This window comes from Rhinopithecus bieti, unplaced genomic scaffold, assembly GCF_001698545.2.
Source record: "Rhinopithecus bieti isolate Rb0 unplaced genomic scaffold, ASM169854v2 scaffold_187, whole genome shotgun sequence".
Taxonomy (NCBI): Eukaryota; Metazoa; Chordata; class Mammalia; order Primates; family Cercopithecidae; genus Rhinopithecus; species Rhinopithecus bieti.
The window spans coordinates 91760-111837 of NW_016802992.1; the positions used below are offsets into that span (position 1 = coordinate 91760).

A 20078-nucleotide genomic window follows, 5' to 3' on the forward strand; every position below is an offset into this window, starting at 1 on the left:
CATAAAGTAAGTTTATCTTACTCCTGCTAGTATGTCTGATCAACTGGGAGTGTATCACAGTTTAAAGTGGAAATTTACTTTTTTTAGTTGGAGTCTCGCTGTGTCCACTAGGCTGGATGGAGTGTAGTGGCGCGATCTAGGCTCACTGTAACCTCCACCTCCTGTATTCAAGTGATTCTCCTGCCTCAGGCTCCTGAATAGCTGGGATTACAGGCATTGCCACCATACCTGGCTAATTTTTGTATTTTTAGTAGAGACAGGGTTTTACCGTGTTGGTCAGGCTGGCCTCGAACTCCTGGCCTTGTGATACGCCTGCCACGGCCTCCCCAAGTGCTGGGATTACAGGCGTGAGCCACCATGCCCTGCTTAAAGTGGAAAATTTTAAAAATATATAATGCCTATGGGCTGGGGGAGAGACATATTATTTGTTTTTGATGATAAGCTATTTACATGCTCCAGTGTTTTAAGAGGTTAAGAATGATGACATAGTGAATTCCCAACTGCCTCTTTCCTCTTAGTACCCAGTACTGTGAATAACTTCTAGTGTATTCTTCCTAAGATCTTCTAAACAAATGTTAACAAATGCCTATATATTCTCTCCCAGTAAACCCTTTTAACAAATAAAAACAGCACACTGTACACCCTTCTGCAATGTACTTTTTTTCACTTTAGTTTGGTGCTAATTTTATAATTACATAAAGGATTTGCTTTTTAACTGTTGCATAGTAGTTCATTATTTGGATGGCTGTACCATTTTTTTTTTTAATTAGTTCTCCCTTTTTTTTTGGCGGGGTCGGGGGAAAAGAGTCTCACTTGTCACCCAGGCTGGAGTGTAGTAGAGTGATTTCGGCTCACTGCAACCTCCGCCTCCCGGGTTCAAGCCGATTCTCCTGCCTCAGTCTCCCAAGTAGCTGGGATTACAGGCGTGCACCATCATGCCTGACTAATTTTTGTATTTTTAGTAGCGACAGGGTGTCGCCATGTTGGCCAGGCTGGTCTCGAACTCCTGACCTCAGGTGATAAATCCACCTATCTCGGTCTCCCAAAGTGCTGGGATTACAGTCTTGAGCTGCCACACCTTGCCCTAATTATTAATAGTTCTCTGTAATGAACATTTAGGTTGTTTCAACCTTTAGCCATTTTAAACAATGCTATGATGAGTAACCACACATATTGCACATATGCCAGTTTGTAGAATAAAATCCTAAGGTGAAAGGATGTTTGCCTTCGTAATTTTGGTAGTTTAATTTTGACAAGTAGAGCAAATTGCCCTCCATCAAGGTTATGCCAACTTAATCCTCCTCTCAGTGACCATGTGCTGTGTCTTTTATCAACACAGTGTGCCAGGTAGTTTTTGTCTCATCATCTCATAGGTAAAAATGGTAGTTCTGGTATGTTCAGTCTCACTATAATAATACAAGTATCTTTTTTTAAAGAGCTATTTCTTTTGTGACCTGCCCATTAAAATCTTTGGCTTTTTTTCCTGTGTTGTTGGGATTTATCTTACTGATTTATAGCCACTTTGTATACATTAGGGAAATCAACTTTGTTGTGAAATTTAATAATGAAATGTTCATTTTATTCTCTGTTTTCTTTGTTCAAAATGTTCTGCTTTTAAGGTTTCTAGATTTTGGTTTAGGGAAAAATGACCGACCCTATTTCTGTGCACATGGACACACAGATGAACACTCTTCTACACTCAAGTTATAATGATTCCACTGTGTAGTAAGAGAAGCACGAGGCAATTTCAGATGTAAATTTTTAGGGAATACCTCTACACATTGTACTTCTTGACTTGTTGGCCTGTATAAGCCCTGTGGAATATGTGAAAATGTTCTAGTCGCAGAACAACAAAAATAACAGATGGCCCTGATCTGCCAAGAGTGGGTACCATTTGCTTCCCCAAGTAACTTTGTATTCACAGAAAGTCTAGGGCAGTGCAGTCTTGCCATTTTTTATTCTGCCTTGGAGGTCGTCAACCTCTCCAAAAATTTTAACTGCCAGATTGATCACTACCGTTCTTCGTGTGTATCTTCAGAACTTTTTCTTTTCTATTTAAATAAATATGTAAACAGAAGTTTTATTGGTTAATTTTTTTAATTATCATTTTCATACTGTTTTAACTTGCTTTTAAAAAACTGTAATGATTTTCCAAGTTAATACATATTTTCCTCATATAGGGCTACATCATAATTCATTGTTTCACCATATATTCTTTTTTTTTTTTTCAGAGATAGAATCTTGCTCTATCTTCCAGGCTGGAGTGCAGTGGCATGATCATAGCTCACTGCAGTCATGACTTCCTAGGATCAAGCAATCCTCCCACCTCAGCCTCCTAAATAGCTGGGACTACAGGCACACACCACCACGCCAGGCCAATTTTTGTATTTTTTGTAGTTAGGGTCTCACGGCGTTGCCCAGGCTGGTCTTGAACTCCTAGGCTCAAGTGATCTGCCTGCCCTGGCCTCCCAAAGTGTTGGGATTACAGGCATGAGCCATTATGCCTGGCTCTCACTGTATATTCTTATACTTAATCTTTATGCAATTTTTGCTGGTGTTTCTGTAGACTATATTTTTTGCATTGGGATCATTGGGTCCTGACCTATATCTAATTATAATTTTTATAGATATGCTCAAGTGAACCTTCAAGACAATGCTGTCAGTGGGGTATGAGTTGAACACTGGCATTTAAACAAATAAATAAATAATTTAAAAAAAGACACCTCCCACCTGATTCTGGGAGACTTCTGTGTAAGAAACACTCCTTCATTTAAATGATCTTATTGCCCACAAAAGGACGTCTCAGCACCTCTGCATGGTGTCTGAGACTCTGCCAAATTTAACCCAAGTTCTCCAATCTAATCTTGCTGCAAATCAACCAAAAAGCATCTGCTGCTAAGCTCTACTCTCCCTTCCTCATGAACACAGTGTGCTTGATTCCACGTGTAGCTCTGTGTCTCTCCCACACTTCCCACTGAGTGCCCCTGCTTTAAAAGCCTGATGTTCCTCTGTCACACCACACCAATCATTCAGCTCTATCCAGGCCACATTAGTTTTTTGTCTTCTTTGAAGTTTGTATACTTTGCTTTTTATTACTTTATAAAGCAGCATAAAATTCTTTAAACATGTCATTTTACTGATATTATTAGCAAGATTCATTATGCAGTACTTAGTATTCAACAAATTTTTTAAAGTACTTTTAAATTATTTGTAAAGATACTTTACAAAATATCTTTGAGATTCTCCATTTAGATTTCTTGTTTTGTACATTTAAATAAATTTTTCTAAAACTAAACTTTGATAAATATGCTTGCAGATGCATGGTTGAAGCCTGGAGTTTCTTGCGGCAACATTGCAATAGGTTGAATGTAGAGGCGTTACTAAAGCACATGTATGAAGTCTGTCAGGAAATGGGCTTAATGGAAGATTTACTGAAGCTACCGTTTACAGACACGGAGCAGGTAATTACTTACCCATGTAAACTTGTCAGAAATTCAAGATAAATTGGTAGTTGACAGTCTATTTTGTTCTTTTTAGGAATGTTTAGTGAATTTTTTGCAGTCCAGTGCCAGTGTTCAGAATCATGAATTCCTTTTAGTGCACCATTTGCAGCGTGCCAATTATGTGCCTGCCTTGAAGCTGAACCAAACTCTGAAGATTAATGTTATGGTATGATTCAAGTTGTCTTATTATGGGGGATAAGAGAATAAGGAAAACTGGAGACTTTTTTGGTTTGTTATATAAGAGATTGCAGTTTGGTAACCACTGTGCCTAGCATTACTTTGAATCCTCGGTTATCTCTGTAACAGAATTGGGAACACGGTATTACTACCTGATTCTTTTATGTATGCCATTTATGTTCTGATGTCTGCCTACAATAATGCCATTTCACTCAGGGAAAACAAGAGGAAGATGGAGAGGCCAGCAGTAGGAGTTACTTAGTACAAAGATCATTGTGTGGTAGAGGAAGACACATAGGTACAAAGATCATTGGACTTCGAGGGTCAGACTAATTCTTCATTTACTCTGTGTGCTTGGGACACACTCTCAGTCTTGGTTTTATCAACTGTAAAATGATAACGTCTCCTTGTGAGGTGGTTTTGAGGATGCACAGAGATGTGTGTAAAGTAGAATGTTGCCTGACACGTATGGATGCTTCATGACCGTTGTTTTTATTAGCTGTGAAGAACGAAGGTTTGGTAGCAGAGATCTGGAATGTATTGATGGGTAAGGTAAGGATTGATGAAACAATTATATATGTGGATGAAGTTCTTGGTTTGGAAAAATAGATATGTAGGTAGGAGGAAGATATTTTTGGATATTCGTAGTTTTATTTTAAATGGTAAATATAGAATTATAGCACCTAACATTTTGAAGGTTAAATTTCTTACCAATTTTGATATTTAATAGAATGATCGTGATCCTCGTTTGCGGGAGAGATCACTGGCTCGAAATTCTATATTAGACCAGTATGGAAAAATCCTTCCTAGAGTCCATCGAAAATTAGCTGTGGAACGAGCTAAGCCTTATCATCTGTCAACATCATCAGTTTTTCGATTAGGTAAGAATTTCATTGAAGAGTATCATCATCTATTGGATCAAAAATGATACTGAATAATTACTTTTCTGAAACCACCTTAAATTTAGCTACTTTCGCTAACACAGGCATACCTTGGAGATATTGCTGGTTTGGTTCCAGATCACTGCAATAAAGTGACTATCACAATAAAGCTAGTCTTCTGAATTTTTGGTTTCCCGTTGCATAGTGTTTACACTATCCTTTTTTTTTTTTTTTTTGAGACGGAGTCTCGCTCTGCCGCCCAGACTGGAGTGCTGTGGCTGGATCTCAGCTCACTGCAAGCTCCGCCTCCCGGGTTCACGCCATTCTCCTGCCTCAGCCTCCCAAGTAGCTGGGACTACAGGTGCCCACCACCACGCCCGGCTAATTTTTTGTATTTTTTAGTAGAGACGGGGTTTCACCATGTTAGCCAGGATGGTCTCGATCTCCTGACCTTGTGATCCGCCCATCTCGGCCTCCCAAAGTGCTGGGATTACAGGCTTGAGCCACCGCGCCCGGCCTTACACTGTACTTTTAAGTGTGCAGTAGTATTATTCTTAAAACCAGTGTACATACCTTAATTTTGAAATGCAATATTGCTAAAAAAAAAATGCTAACGATCGTCTGAGCCTTCTGTGAGGTGTAATCCTTTTGCCAATAGAGGATTTTATCTCAGTGTTGATGGCTGCTGACTTATCAGCATGGTGATTACTGAAGGTTGAAGTGGCTGTGACAGTTTCTTACGATGACACAGTGAAGTTTGCCATGTCAGTTTACTCTTCCTTTCACTAGAGTTTCTTGGTAGTATGTAATACTGTTTGATAGCATTTTAGCCATAGAACTTCTTTCAGAATGAGTCAGTCCTCTGAAACCCTGCCTCTGCCCTGTCATCTTAAGTTTATGTAATATTCTAACTGCCTGTTGAGTAACAAACTACTCTATAAGAAGGCAGGTTTTGGTCAATCGGACTTTTTATTATTTGGCTTCTAGGTAAGGAGGACAACACCGGGAGGATTCTCCAAAGCAGTGTCCAGCTGAGGGAGAGTGACAGGAGGGTTTTCTGGAGAGGGAAGAGATTGTGTCGTTGTATGTGAAGGAGTGGTCCCTGTTGTGTCGACTTAGTTATTATGTCAGTATATAGGTCTCTTGTCATGGTAAGGAAGCTGTAGCACCTCCTGGGGTGGAGACTTTAGTATGGTGGTAAAGAAAGTTCATTCTGGTTTATCTATAAGTTGTTGGCCTGTCAGGAGATGGTTTTAACAAAGTACGTGACTAATATTTTACATAGGGTTTAGGAAGAAACCGGCTAAATAGCGGGAGGCTGTAAAACAGGCTGATTGTTGATTAAATTTCTGTAATCCTGGGAGACTCTCTCTCTCTGTTTACAAATTTTCTCCCTGGAGATATGTCATTCCTCATTCTTAAGGGCTGAGAGCCGGAGGTCAGTATTTTTTGTAACTTTTTAATGTTGATCAGGGACGTGTGTCTAGAAATGTTAAAGGAGTGAAAATTTTTAGATGCTAAATTTAAATATATTTCAAGATCGCTCAGGATAGGTTGTAATGGCTGGTATTGTTGTAGTAAGAGCCGCTATAGTTTAATTTTTTTAATTTGGAAGATACAGATTTTATTGAGAGGTTCAAGACGTAGGGATAAGTTAATGTTAAACAGGGTGAAGGGAAGGAATCCAAGGCAGCCTGGCAGTGGGGTATATATTTTTTTGGGTGGCCATTTCATGGCCACCATGTCAAGTTGATTAGAAAAATGAGCCACCGCCCTTTTTAGTGGTCCTAGCATTTGGAAAGTGCTCCCCCAGCTAGCTATTTCCTGCCATTTATGGGACAGATAAGTCCAAAGGTTTAGCAAGTTAAGCAAGGCTACAGTGGGAGCAGCAGTCACTTTTTGTTTGCTTAGCATGTAGAGGAATACATGCCTCAGAGGGACATGTATTTGTCTGAAGATAGAGACATTTAATAGTATGTTATTTGGCTTTAGGTGTCATCTTTATGTAAGGGAGACAGAGACCCACATCAAAGATGGTCTGTCTCTTTAGTCAGCTGAAATTTTATCATAAGTTGTTGGCATGTCTACTTGTATATACTAGAAACTGGAGTTTGGCACTCTTTGTCTTGAGTTTTATTTAGTGGGTTGTCTCTATTATTAAAAAATACTTAAATACTAAATATTTTAAAATAGTATTTTTAATATTGAAATATGAATGGTGATTGCGTCAGGACAGTAGTATAGTATTATTGAGGTGGCAGGTGGTAGTGTCAGAAGCAGCAGCCGGTACCTCCCTTTTGGGTCAGATCTTTTGTCAGTGTAGTAAGTCTGTGTTGAAAGAATATCATAGTGCCTGTATATTTGACTTACAGTTGAATAGTTTAGTAGGACATATACAGTAAGTAGTATTTACTATAGATGTGTTAGTCAAGGTGACATAAGGAACGTTTTTGTGGAGGGGATAACTGCAGGAAAGGGGAGCTTGCTCCAGTTTTGTGGGGTGAAAATGAAGTTTGAGGTCACCACAAATTGCTTGGCTTGGACAGGCTAGGCTTGTGGGTGTCTATCATATATTCAGTATTGGGACAGATTCTTTCCCTTTGCTGTGATGCAGGAGAAATTAACTAGTGTATTGTCTTTCCAGAGACCATCAGCCACAGTAGTAAAAGGGACTGAACAGTAGAGGGAGAAAGAGTTTATTTTTTATATGGTAATTTATCACCAGTTAAGATTTTTTTATTTTACAGAAGAGTAATGAGTATGGAGAGTTCTATAAGGGGGAAAGTTTGAATATATCGAGTATGGCAAGGGCACATTTTACTTAATGTGTAATATTCCTTCCCCGGAAGTCGGAGACTGGCTTATAGGAATAAGTTGAATCTAGTAGAGCCTGACCTGAGGGCTGTGGTGCAGCATTCGCTCAGGAAGGATGTGTTTAGGGTCTGAGCCCCTGAATTGTAGGAGAAGAGTGAGTGGTTAATAGCGCAGGGTCCAAACAGTTTAGTTGGTCGGGAGGTGATTAGGATTTTTGAGTCTTACGGTGAACCCAGTCTGTAGGTTAATATGGGTGAAGTTTAACCTCAGTGGGAACTAGAAGATTGTGGTTTTATATATTTTGAGAGTTTGTATGTTTTAAAATCGACAGCATGTTTTACTGCCCTCTCGGTCTCAACAGCAGCGCACGTTGAAGGTTCAATCATGCCAAGCAAGCTCTTCTATATAGTAATTGGAAAGGGCCAAGTCCCACTCCCTTTCAGCACCCGTGATAGTGCGATGGGAAGGAGCTTTAGTCAGTTTTTGAGTTTCCTGGCATAGTTTGGCTAGCGTGACCCTTATGGTGTTATTACTATGCTTGACCTTTTTAGATGACTGAGGTTTCTTAAGTTGTGTGTACCCTCCTCTATTAAATCTCCAAGGCAGAGGACCCCCCCTGAGTAACTTTGTAAATGAAGGCAGTTCTGTTGTCACTCTGGATTGGTCAGAGTAAGCCAGAAACCCCAAGATGATGTCTTTGATTAAAACTCTGACAACCTCGTTTGTCTTTTTGTGTGTGACAAGGGAAGGCTTTTATTTAGCCAGTAAAGGTGTCTACACTAGTAGGTACCTGAAGTTTTCGGGTGCTGGGGCATCACTGTAAAGTCTTCTTGTCAGTCTTTTCCTGGCATGCCACCCCAGCTGGACAGCTTAGGTTAGTGGAGTCACAAGGGAGCCCGATCTGGGTATCATTTTGTACAAATTGGGGATACCTGTTAGATCCTTGATATGTTATCTTTTAGAACAGGTATCTTTGTTAACTAATTGCATAAGATTTGTTTTGTTTTTTACCATGATGTGATGATCTGTGACCATATTTAGTTATAGACCACCCTAGGTTTTTTGGGAATCTAGATTTTTTTTTCTTTTTTTTTGTCATTAATAGTTCATCCTTCTGAATCTAAATGTGGAAAATACCCTTCCCATTTGGCTTTAATTCCGGAGGTGAACACTGAGGCTGGGGCTTGTGGAGTAGGATGTCTGGGATCAGGTCATTTGTAAAGTTCACATGTTTGGGTTGTCTTTTTAGTAGCTGTGTCTTTAGGTTATTATTATTTTTAATAACCTCAAATTTTTATTTTTTATTTTTTTGGTGACCCTGGCAGGCCACCGCTACCCTTTTAGGTAACTGTACTGCTGCCTCTAATAGCTGTAATATTTTTAATATGATTAATCTCCTTATTGTCTGCAGTCAGGAGGCCTCAAAAAAAAAGCACTGTAGGCATGGATTACAGAGAAAGCATACTTAGAGTCTGGGGAGACATGGTGGCCTTAGCCTGTCCTGAAGACAAGGCTCTCTCTAGTCAGGGATTGTAGGCTGTTAGCCTCCTTAACTCCAAGTGAGGACAGCATTGTATACTTTGTTTTTCTCGGCCCCTTTTTATGATGTTACTCTGATTTACAAACCAAGACTTTGTTAACTTCAGAGTTCTGAAAGGGTTTGTTTTTTAGGTCCTTTTGACTAGAATACATTTTACCAATAGTGGTTGAGTATTTGTGTAGGAGCAGTTCCTGGGAAGTGGGCAGGAACATGGCAGGGTTAAGGATCTGGCACACCTTGATGTGGCTGCCCCTTAGTTTTAAGTTTCTATTGTAACATCCTCCCATCCGTAAGCGAATGGTGTCTCTGTTTTTAGCACTCTGGGTAACTGAGGACCTAGACCATTAATATCTGACCCATGGTTTGTTTTTAAGCTTTTCTTATTAATAGGCAACTTATAACCACTGTCCTAAGACATGGGGCCATTTCGTGGCCCCATGTCAAGCTGGTTAGAAAAATGAGCCACCACCCTTTTTCGTGGTCCTAGCATTTGGGTAAGTGCCCCCCCAGCTAGCTATTTCCTGCCATTTATGGGACGGATAAGTCCAAAGGTTTAGCAAGTTCAGCAAGGCTACAGTGGGAGCAGCAGTCACTTTTTGTTTACTTGGTTAGTTGTTTTTAGTTTTTTGAAGGCTCAGTTGTATTGTTTATCTTATTTAAAAGGGTCTGATTCCGGCTCTTGTAGCTTTTTATAAAAAGGCTTTGTTAAAATACCCAAATTGGGAATTTATATATGACAGAATCCAGCCATTTTCAAGCATTTTTGGTTCTGAGGAGGAGGTGTGTGACACACAACCGTTTTCCTGTCCTGGGAAAGACACCCTGTCCCTGAGAAGTTAAATAGCCTCGGGCTTTTTTTTTTTTTTTTTTAAGGTTTTATACCCTCTTTTAGCTAGAAAGTTTAGGGTATTTTTACTAGATTCCTCTTTAGAGGAGCTAGTAATTACAATATCGCTTACGTATTATACTTTTCTCTTTTAAATGTGAAATTCCTGTAATCCCTGGAGACCCCCATCTGTTACACTTTATCATCTCAACACTGCAGATTCCGTCTCAAGAATCCACTTGTTTGTCTATCTGTAAGAAGCAATTCCTCATTTATTCATGTTTTATCATGAGATGACAGCAATTTATCACATCTTTAGTCTGTTTTTGTTTTTTTAAGGGACAAGGTCTTGGTCTGTCACAGACACTCTAGTACCATGGCATGATCATAGCTCATTGTAGCCTTGACCTCCTGAACTCAAGTGATCCTCCTGCCTCAGCTTTCCGAGTGGCTGAGACTACAGGTGTGTGCCACCACGCCTGGCTATCTTTTGTAGAGAGGGCCTCACTATGTCGCCCAGGCTGTTCTCAAACTCATGGCCTCAAGTGATCCTCCCACCTTGGCTTGCGAAAGTGCTGAGATTACAAGCATGAGCCGTCATGCCTGGCCCAGGCTCTGCTTCTCATTCTAGTTCTCTTGCTCTTTCCCCCATATCTGCGGTTGTTTTCTCCACTGAAGTCTTGAAGCCCTCAAAGTTATTCATGAAAGATGGAATCACCTTCTTCCAAACTCCTCTTATTGTACAGTTTGACTCCTCCCAGGAATTACGAATGTGCTGAATGGCATCTAGAATGGTGACTCCTTTCCAGAAGGTTTTCAGAGGACTTTGTTCAGATCTCTCAGAGGAATCACTGTGACAACTATAGCTTTATGAAATGTATTTCTTTTTTTTTTTTTTTTTTAAGACGGAGTCTTGCTCTGCCGCCCAGGCTGGAGTGCGGTGGCCGGATCTCAGCTCACTGCAAGCTCTGCCTCCTGGGTTTACGCCATTCTCCTGCCTCAGCCTCCCGAGTAGCTGGGACTACAGGCGCCCGCCACGTCGCCCGGCTAGTTTTTTGTATTTTTTAGTAGAGACGGGGTTTCACCGTGTTAGCCAGGATGGTCTGTATCTCCTGACCTCGTGATCCGCCCGTCTCGGCCTCCCAAAGTGCTGGGATTACAGGCTTGAGCCACCGCGCCCGGCCTATGAAATGTATTTCTAAATTATATTTTGAAAATCGAGATGACTCTGTGATCCAGGGTTACAGAATGGATGTTGTGTTTTCATGCCTGCTAACAGCATTCGTCTCCCTGTACATCATCAGAGCTCCTGGGTGACCAGGTGCATTATCAGTGAGCAGTAATATTTGAAAAGACTTTTTTTTTTTTTTTTTGAGTAGTTCTCAACAATAGGCTTAAAATATTCGGTAAACCATGCTGTCAACAGATGTATTTTCATCTAGGCTTTTTCCATTGATAGAAGGCAGGCATAGTAGATTTCCCATCATTCTTAAGGGCCTTGAGATTTTTGGAATGGTGATTGCTTTTAATTTAAAGTCATCGAGTACATTAACCCCTAGCTGCAGAGTCACCCTGTCCTTTGAAGCCAGGCATTGACTTCCCATTCATGTGTTCACTGAAGTAGTGCTTTTAATTTCCTTCAGGTTCTTTTTTGCATGTACATCTTGGCTAACTGGCATAAGAGGTCTAGCTTTTGATTTAAAGTCATAGACATGCGACTCTTCCTTTCACATGAACACCTGAGGTCTTTGTAGGGTTATTTGTTGGTTTAATTTTTAGATATTGTCAGTCTCAGGGAATAAGGGAAGTCCTCAGGGAAAGGGAGAGACAAGGGGGAACAGCTAAGTCAGTGGAGTAAGCACATGCTGTTGAAAAAATGGTGCCAGTAGACTTGCTGGACACAGGGTTGCCACAGACCTTCAATTTGTTTATAAAAAAAACAAAACACATGGCTGGGCACATTGGCTCATGCCTGTAATCCCAGCACTTTGGGAGGCCGAGGCGGGTGGATCACGAGGTCAGGAGATTGAGACCATCCTAGCTAACACAGTGAAGCCCCATCTCTACTAAAAAATACAAAAAGTTAGCTGGGCATGGTAGCAGGCACCTGTAGTCCCAGCTACTCGGGAGGCTGAGGCAGTAGAATGGCGTGAACCCGGGGAACAGAGCTTGCAATGAGCCGAGATCGTGCCACTGCACTCCAGCCTGGGCAACAAGAGCAAGACTCTGTCTCAAAAACAAAAACAAACAAAAAATACAAAAATTAGCAGGGCATGGTGGCGCATGCCTGTAGTCCCAGCTACTCAGGAGGCTGAGGCAGGAAAATCCCTTGAGCCTCGCAGGCAGAGGTTACAGTGAGCCAAGATTGTGCCACTGCACTCCAGCCTGGGCGACAGAGCAAGACTCCGTCTCAAAAAAAAAAAAAATTAGCCAGGCATGGTGGCTATGCGTGTAATCCCAGCTACTTGGGAAGCTGAGGCCAGAGAATGGCTTGAACCCAGGAGGCAGAGGTTGCAGTGAGCCGAGATCATGCCACTGCACTCCAGCTTGAGTGATAGGGCAAGACTGGTCTTAAAAAACGAAAAATTATCTATATAATTTTTAGCTACTCTTACCACGTAATGTGTGGTTGTTTTTTGTAATCATTCTTTCATATGCTTTTATTAAAATCCTGTTTGTTAGAGATGCAGTTAATTCCAACATTCTTCATTTTACAGTTTCTAGACCCAAGCCATTATCAGCAGTTCCAAAGCAAGTTGTAACAGGAACTGTGTTGACAAGATCTGTTTTCATCAACAATGTGTTATCTAAAATTGAAGAAGTTTGGGCAAGCAAAGAACCTATAAGTAGCACCACACCTTACAATAGGTACGTTGTCTTACATGTTTCATAGTCATGCTGCATGTTAATCTTTACTGGACGTCAGCAATCCACTCTCATTGCCTAAGTTTATAGTATTAGTGTAAGTAAAAAAGATAAACTCTGTTTCTTAGAAGAATTTTTAAAAACCTTTAAAAGTGAAATGTTCATTGTTATTTGTAAGCAATGCGGAAATGTACAAAGTAAAAAAAAATGAAAACCCTTTGTTCTCCCATCTAATCCACTTGTTACCAGTGCACCTTGTGATACATTAGAAGTTAAATTTTCATTTTTGTAGTTCAAAAATAGAAGAACCATCTCCTGTAGTGTATTCACTCCCAGCTCCAGAGCTGCCTGAGGCGTTTTTTGGAACACCAATTTCAAAAGCATCACAAAAGATTTCTAGGTAAGAATTTATTAAATCATTCTTAGAGACACAATGTTAGTTGATAATTACAATGATATTTTTAATTATCTTTAACATTTTATAGACTATCTTAAATTATTAAATGAATATTTTAATGTTTGCTTTTTATTATACTTTGGGCAGCAGTAATTTTAGGAAATGTTACATCAGGTAGTGTACTGAAAACTTTAATAATTTCGGACTGCTTAGTGGACCGGAGTGGAGTTTGTCTCGTGAGCAAACTGTTAACTTACTTTCCTTGTTACCTCCTTGTTACCAGACCTCTAAATGAAGATTGTTTTTACACTTAGTTACAAATTAATCTTGGGTAGCTCACTGAAGCTTTCTTCTGTTCAGCATTGCCTACTAAAATGTCTTGTGTTGCTTCAGATGCAGCACTTTTACATCTTACGTGTGGTGTTACAAAAATAGTTAACTTGAAGTTTTGTATCCAAGATGAAATTGTGATTGCAAGTATTTACTTACGAGCATTGGTTAGTTGAAAAGTGTTCATAATTATCTACCACAGAGAACAGAGTATGTATCTTAATGTATTGATTATTTGTTCTTAATATGCCCAGGATCATTGCAAATTTTTTATTGTTTTATCAAGGACAAAATTACATTGTTTAAAGTATTTATAATAATTATAGATAATCATTACAAGATTATCTGAATTTTGATACTAAGAAAAGATACTTGAGGTAAGGTCATAGAAACAACTGAGGCCAAAAGTATAGAGTGTAATAATAGACGCATTTTAAAGGTTGAAAGGATTTTTCTTTTTTTTCACTAAATTTAGTTAGGTTGTTTCCCTTTATTTACTCTGGTAAGATGGTGTTTTAAGTGGAAAGAAGATATTTTAAATGAAAGTCATTATTACTGACATTTTTTCTACCAGTAGTTCTGTTTTTTTTTTTTTTTTTTTTTTTTTTTTTNTCCCCTTGGTCTTTTTGTAATTTAATAGCTCTGAGGTTGGGGGGAGCAATAATAGAAGTTAAAAGACCATTGATTAATGGCCTCAGGTCCTTAAAGCCAGTATTAACTCGGAAGAGAGCCAATTGGGTTTTGAATATTTACCTTATGTGTTTTTCATACTGAGTTTGCATTACTGGGTAGACAGTATATCTTGCAGTGAAATACAGCAAAATAGATAACATCTGTGGGTACATCATATAGTAAAGCTAAAGTGCTAATTTCTGTAATTGATATTTTTATGTGATATAGGATGTATTCTTTATATGGATTATAGTAAAAAAAAATTAGCTCTAACAAGTAAAAGTTACATAAATCAGTTTTTTAAATACCACTGTAGATTTTTGTATATAACCTTGCAGATAGTAATGAAATCAGAAAAGGTTATCTGAAAGAATATTTGGTCTCAGGATTGAAGACCTGAGACCTAGTGCAGTATTTCACATTTCATTTAGAAAATACCTTAAGATTTTCCTTAGAAGCTTTAATGTTGAAATACTAAGTCTTGTTGATGCAGGAGTTTTGCTTTGACTTGGTAGGTTGCTTTTGTTGCACAGTCCTTGCTTTTGAGAAGCAGTCATTCATAAATAGGTACCTTAAACATAAATATTAACACAATGCAAACATTTAACAATGTTCCTTTGGGATAGCTCAGTATAAAAGTGAGCAAACTGTTTTCCAAGTTTGAATTGAATCCAAGTACAGAATTTACATGCAAATGAGATAGAGAAAGAAGAGAATCTAGAAGAAAAGAAATGTCTAGCAGCCTGATTGGGTATTCTTGGTTTGGTGGAAATCTAAAAGCTGTGTTTGATATAGAGTAACAAGTGGGAAGACCTTTAAATGTTTCCCCACTGTCACCTGTGTGAGTCTACCGCCCCGATAGATAGAATGACAAGGAGGGTCCTGCAACTACAAGTTTGTATTTCTGGGCTCCAGAGCATACTCTACTTTTCTGGTTATTCTCAGGTGAGCCACATTGGCATTTGGGGAAATAAAAGGGATTGTTTTACTGCTAGGAAATACAACCATAAGATAGACTGTTTATTAGGAAATCAAGAAAAGAGTGACCTGTGCAAATGGTCCACCAAAAATTACCACCTGAAAACTCGACTTTTGAGTTGAAATGTATCTGTATATTAAGCTTTAAAACTTACTTGGGTTATACATGCTCACTACAAGTAATCAGTGGGATCAGTTTTATCACTGGGACTAGGACATTATGGAAAACCTTGTAGTAGAGTCTTAACGTTGTACTTTGTCACCAAACTCATTGATTTGAAAAAGTTAACTTTTGGTTGTGGGGAGGGGGTGGTCAGTCTAGTCTTTATTGTAATCAGAACCATAAAGGCAAAATGAACCAATTTTCATTATATATATTACATGTAAGTGAATGGATATTTTGCATGTTAATGAATTTTAGTAAATGAATTGCCAGGGAAGCTTTGTCCTGTTTTTCTTTAGTGTTTTAAATAATTGGCAGTTCATCTTCACTTGAAAATAGATGCTAGGCACATAGCGAGAGCTCAGTAAATATAGGTAAAGGGAAGGAGGACGACGCAAACTCTTTTTAAAAATCAGTTGCTACATGCAATTCTTAATTCTGTTTTGCTATGAATAATTTTTTGACTTTTTGAATGCATGGTGGCACTTTGGATTACATTAATATACTTGACTGAATTTGTATTTGCATGTGGCTGTCATAGTTACCAGTGAATATAGAGGTTTGATTAAATGGGGTACTAAAGTCTTTTGGTTTTTCAGTATAACTCAATAAATGCATATTCTGATTACAGACTGCTAGATTTGGTTGTTCAGCCTGTCCCCCAGCCTTCTCAGTGTTCGGAGTTTATTCAGCAATGCTCTGTGAAATCTCCTTTGTACCTAGTATCCCGTTCACTGTCCTCAAGTTTGCAATTAAAAGGATCACCTCACGCTATCTCCAGGACTTCAGAATTACATTTGCTTGAAACTCCTCTTGTAGTTAAGGTTAGTATTTATGCATCTAGCATTCACAATGAAACTAGATTGCTCTTATTTTCAAGTAGCAAGGAGAAAATAAGCAATTTATAACTGATACGTTTGGGGAGTGCTGGGAAATGCTTTAAGCATCTTTTTATGTTTTCACATCTTCTAAAAACCAAGCTGATTAAATTTATCCCTTCCTGCTTAAAGTTAACAATTACATTATTTTCTGAAATGTAATATAAGGTTCTGTGTGGTTATTGCGAATTTGCCTTTGTCTTTTGTATACTTTCAGGTTCTTGAGTTTGTTTTTATTTTATTTTTACATAAGCTCCATTTCTGATAACATTATGCTGTTATTTCTTCTATCAAATGCTATTGAGTTCTTTGGTTTATTTGTATTTAATTAAATTCTTTGACTCCTTTGACAAAACTGTTACTCCTTCCTGCTTTGGTATCTCTCTTTAAATTGCCTTTTCCCATCTCATAAGTTATTAGCTGAGAAATCACAGCACTCAACTTGTGATATCTGCTAGTGGTGGTCTTTTTAAACCCTTCCTTTTTAAAGTTTTTTTTTAACATACTATCTTCCTAGCCCCTTGACTAATGTTCTGAATTGAAACCCAGAAGCTTGCTTTCTCCCTCACCCCTCCGCATTGTCCCTCGGTTCTCTGTTTGGATATCAAGCATTTATAGTGAAGCTAGGGAATCCTTATTTTTCAAGTTGAATAAAAGATACCTCAATAAGTGCTCTTCCTAAAATAGTTATTAAAATAAGTTGAAAAGATTAGGTTTCAATAAGTTAATAGTATAGTATTTTTCTTCATTTGTCAAAAAAAAAATCACACTTTGTATCCTCTGCAGCTAGGTTCAAATGAAATGAAATTGGAGTAATTTTATACTTGCTGCCAGAACAGTCTATAAAAAAGAATTGTTATGATCTTGTAACATGTCTAACAGAATTTATTATAATCTAATGGGATTCAGTAATTTGTTTACTAGGCCTTTAGAGGCTAAGTGAAGGAATTATCTCTACTAAATAAATTTACATGCTAATTTCAGATTATTTGTATTCGTTGTACTAAAATCTTCAGAGGATTCTGGTACATAATTTGGTTATTATTGGATTTGTGTGATGAAATTTTTTTTTTCTGAAACATACAACAGTCTTACACTGTAGTTTTCTGTAATAGATTTGTATAATTCTATAATGTTAAGTAATTTATCTTACTAATTGGCATTTTTTTAGTTGAATTTAGGTTGCAAATAATGCTTTTAGAAAAATTATGTTTTTTTGTTTTTGTTTTTTTGAGACGGAGTCCCGCTCTGTCGCCCAGGCTGGAGTGATGCGATCTCAGCTCACTGCAAGCTCCGCCTCCTGGGTTTACGCCATTCTCCTGCCTCAGCCTCCCGAGCAGCTGGGACCACAGGCGCCCGCCACCTCGCCCGGCTAGTTTTTTGTATTTTTTAGTAGAGACAGGGTTTCACCGTGTTAGCCAGGATGGTCTCGATCTCCTGACCTCATGATCCGCCCGTCTCAGCCTCCCAAAGTGCTGGGATTACAGGTTTGAGCCACCGCGCCCGGCCTAGAAAAATTGTGGATGCAGTTTTGTGTTTTGTAGACTTACATATAAAAAGCTCTGGAAGAATTTTGTATTTTCTTTGCAGAAATCCGGAATAAATATTTCTATTGATATGTTAATGGAGATGGGAATGTAACCACTGTTGTGACTCAGTTGACCCAGTCTGTTTTTATATAACCACTTTTCATGGTGTAATTCCATTTGCTCTTTACCATAGAAAGCTAAAAGTTTGGCCATGTCAGTTACTACTTCTGGATTTTCTGAGTTCACTCCTCAGTCCATCCTGAGGTCTGCTCTTCGATCAACACCTTTAGCATCTCCCTCTCCATCACCTGGAAGGTCTCCTCAGCGACTTAAAGAAACTAGAATTTCATTTGTGGAAGAAGATGTCAACCCAAAATGGATTCCTGGAGTAAGTTTGATAATAATTGGGAGAAAAGACATTTTTTAATAAGAATATATTAGCCCTGACAAGTAAAAAGTTACATAAATCAATTTTTTAAATACCACGATAGATTTTTGTATATAACCTTGGAGCTAGTAATGAAATCAGAAAAGGTTAGTTCTGAAAGAAACACTGGGGCCATTGGCTAAACCAAACACTTCATCTTACAGATAAATAGGGCTCGGAAGCACCAAGTTGGCTGTAGTCAACTAGATATATGGTGGTAGAATTGGGACTAGGATTCAAACCTCCTACTTTTTAGTCCTTCTTTTATGTTTGTTTTTACCTTATACTGTGTTGTTTCTAGCTGGTTGTATATTTAGGAGGGTGTGTCTTTAGATCCACAGTAGATTAACAGGAACCTTTCAGTGATTATTGGTCATCTAGCCTGTGTTTTAGTTCTAGTTCTGTGTTTTAGTCTTCTGAAAATACTGGTATATTACCAATTAGGGAAACATTAGCCACCATTAACTTTTATATACCAGAAGAGATAGGATTTAGAATAAATGAATTTTTATTAAGGAGATAGTTTGGATAAAAACAGCAAAGAAAGAGTGGGTATGACTGGGATGAGTAGCTTAGGACTAGACTTAATTATGATATTTACTAATTTTTTTCTTTTCAAAATCTTACTTTATAGGCTGCAGATGATAGCAAATTAGAAGTATTTACTACACCTAAAAGATGTGCAGTTCCAGCAGAAACTGAATGGCTGAAGAGCAAAGATAGGACCACATCTTTTTTCCTGAACAGCACTGAAAAGGAGCATCAAGAAATGGATATGGGGTCACAACGTTTAGAGAAACTGGATGTGAGCAAAGGAAACAGCAGTGTTTCAATCACATCCGATGAAACTACCTTAGAGTATCAGGATGCCCCATCACCGGAAGACCTTGAAGAGACTGTTTTCACAGCCTGTAAGCCCAAAAGCTCTTCCACTGCACTAACTACTAATGTAACTGAACAAACTGAAAAGGATGGAGGTAAAGATGTATTTGCGTCAGAAGTAACTCCTTCAGACCTGCAGAAACAAATGGGTAAGAACTCATTTCTGAATACTCCAAATTGTTATTAATGTCCCCCAATAAAGTTTATAAGAGAATTTTTTCCACCATAAGAAAAGCATCATAGCCAGGCACTGTGGCTAATGCTAGTAATCTCAGCACTTTGGGAGGCTGAGGTTGGAGGATTGCGTGAGCCCAGGTGTTCAGCACCTGCCTGGTCAACATAGGGAGGCCCTGTCTTTACAAAATAAAAATTTAAAAATGAGCCAGGCATGGTGGGAGTGTTCAGAAGTTTGAAACCTCAGTGAGCCATGATTGCACCACTGTACTTTAGCCTGCGTGACAGAGCAAGACCCTGTCTCAAAAAGAAAGCGTCAGAGTTAACTATTCTATGCTCACAGTGTTCCAGTTCCTAGACATAATGCCCAGAGCTTACTCTTTCGGCTTAAAAACTGTGGCTTACCTTGCTTCATGAGTAGGTATGAGATTTCAGAGGAGAACTTATGTGTTAGATTTTTTATTTGGCCATGAAATTTAGAAAACAATAGTAATATTTAAGGAAAGAAATGTAAGATGCCATCGTCTGACTTGAAAGTCCTTCCAGTAGCTATTAGAAATAACTTTACAGAATAAATTATTACAATTTTTATTTATTTGTTTTTTGGAGACGGAGTCTCACTGTGTTGCCCAGGCTGGAGTGCAGTGGTGCAATCTGCAGTCTCCCCTCCCCCCAACTGGGTTCAAGCGATTCTTCTGCCTCAGTCACCCACTACCACGCCCGGCTAATTTTTGTATTTTTGGTAGAGATGGGGTTTCACCATATTGGCCAGGCTGGTCTCAAACTCCTGACCTTGTGATCTGCCTTCCTCGACCTCCCAGAGTGCTGGGATTATAGGTGTGAGCCACTGCGCCCTGCCAAATTGCAATTTAAAACTCATCCAGCAGTCTTATACGTTTCTAGAATTCCATTCTACTCTCCGTCCTCACCTCCAAAATAATCACTGGATAATGAAAATAAATGTTCAGGCTGGGTACAGTGGCTCATGCCTGTGATACCAGCACTTTGGGAGCCCAGAAGTTCAAGACCAGCCTAGACAACA

General features: G+C 38.8%; 1 protein-coding gene across 2 annotated transcripts in view; it reads left to right on the plus strand.

Moving 5' to 3' along the window:
• The window catches only part of AHCTF1 (AT-hook containing transcription factor 1), a 97142-nt gene that overhangs the window by 56929 nt on the left and 20135 nt on the right, over window positions 1-20078 (plus strand). For both annotated transcript variants that reach the window (XM_017875673.1, XM_017875600.1), the window contains 8 exons: window positions 3317-3461; window positions 3538-3669; window positions 4411-4561; window positions 12459-12609; window positions 12899-13006; window positions 15778-15970; window positions 17747-17941; window positions 18615-19011. In XM_017875673.1, the coding sequence (XP_017731162.1) occupies window positions 3317-3461; window positions 3538-3669; window positions 4411-4561; window positions 12459-12609; window positions 12899-13006; window positions 15778-15970; window positions 17747-17941; window positions 18615-19011 (1472 nt within the window). The remainder of the gene's footprint in view (window positions 1-3316; window positions 3462-3537; window positions 3670-4410; window positions 4562-12458; window positions 12610-12898; window positions 13007-15777; window positions 15971-17746; window positions 17942-18614; window positions 19012-20078) is intronic.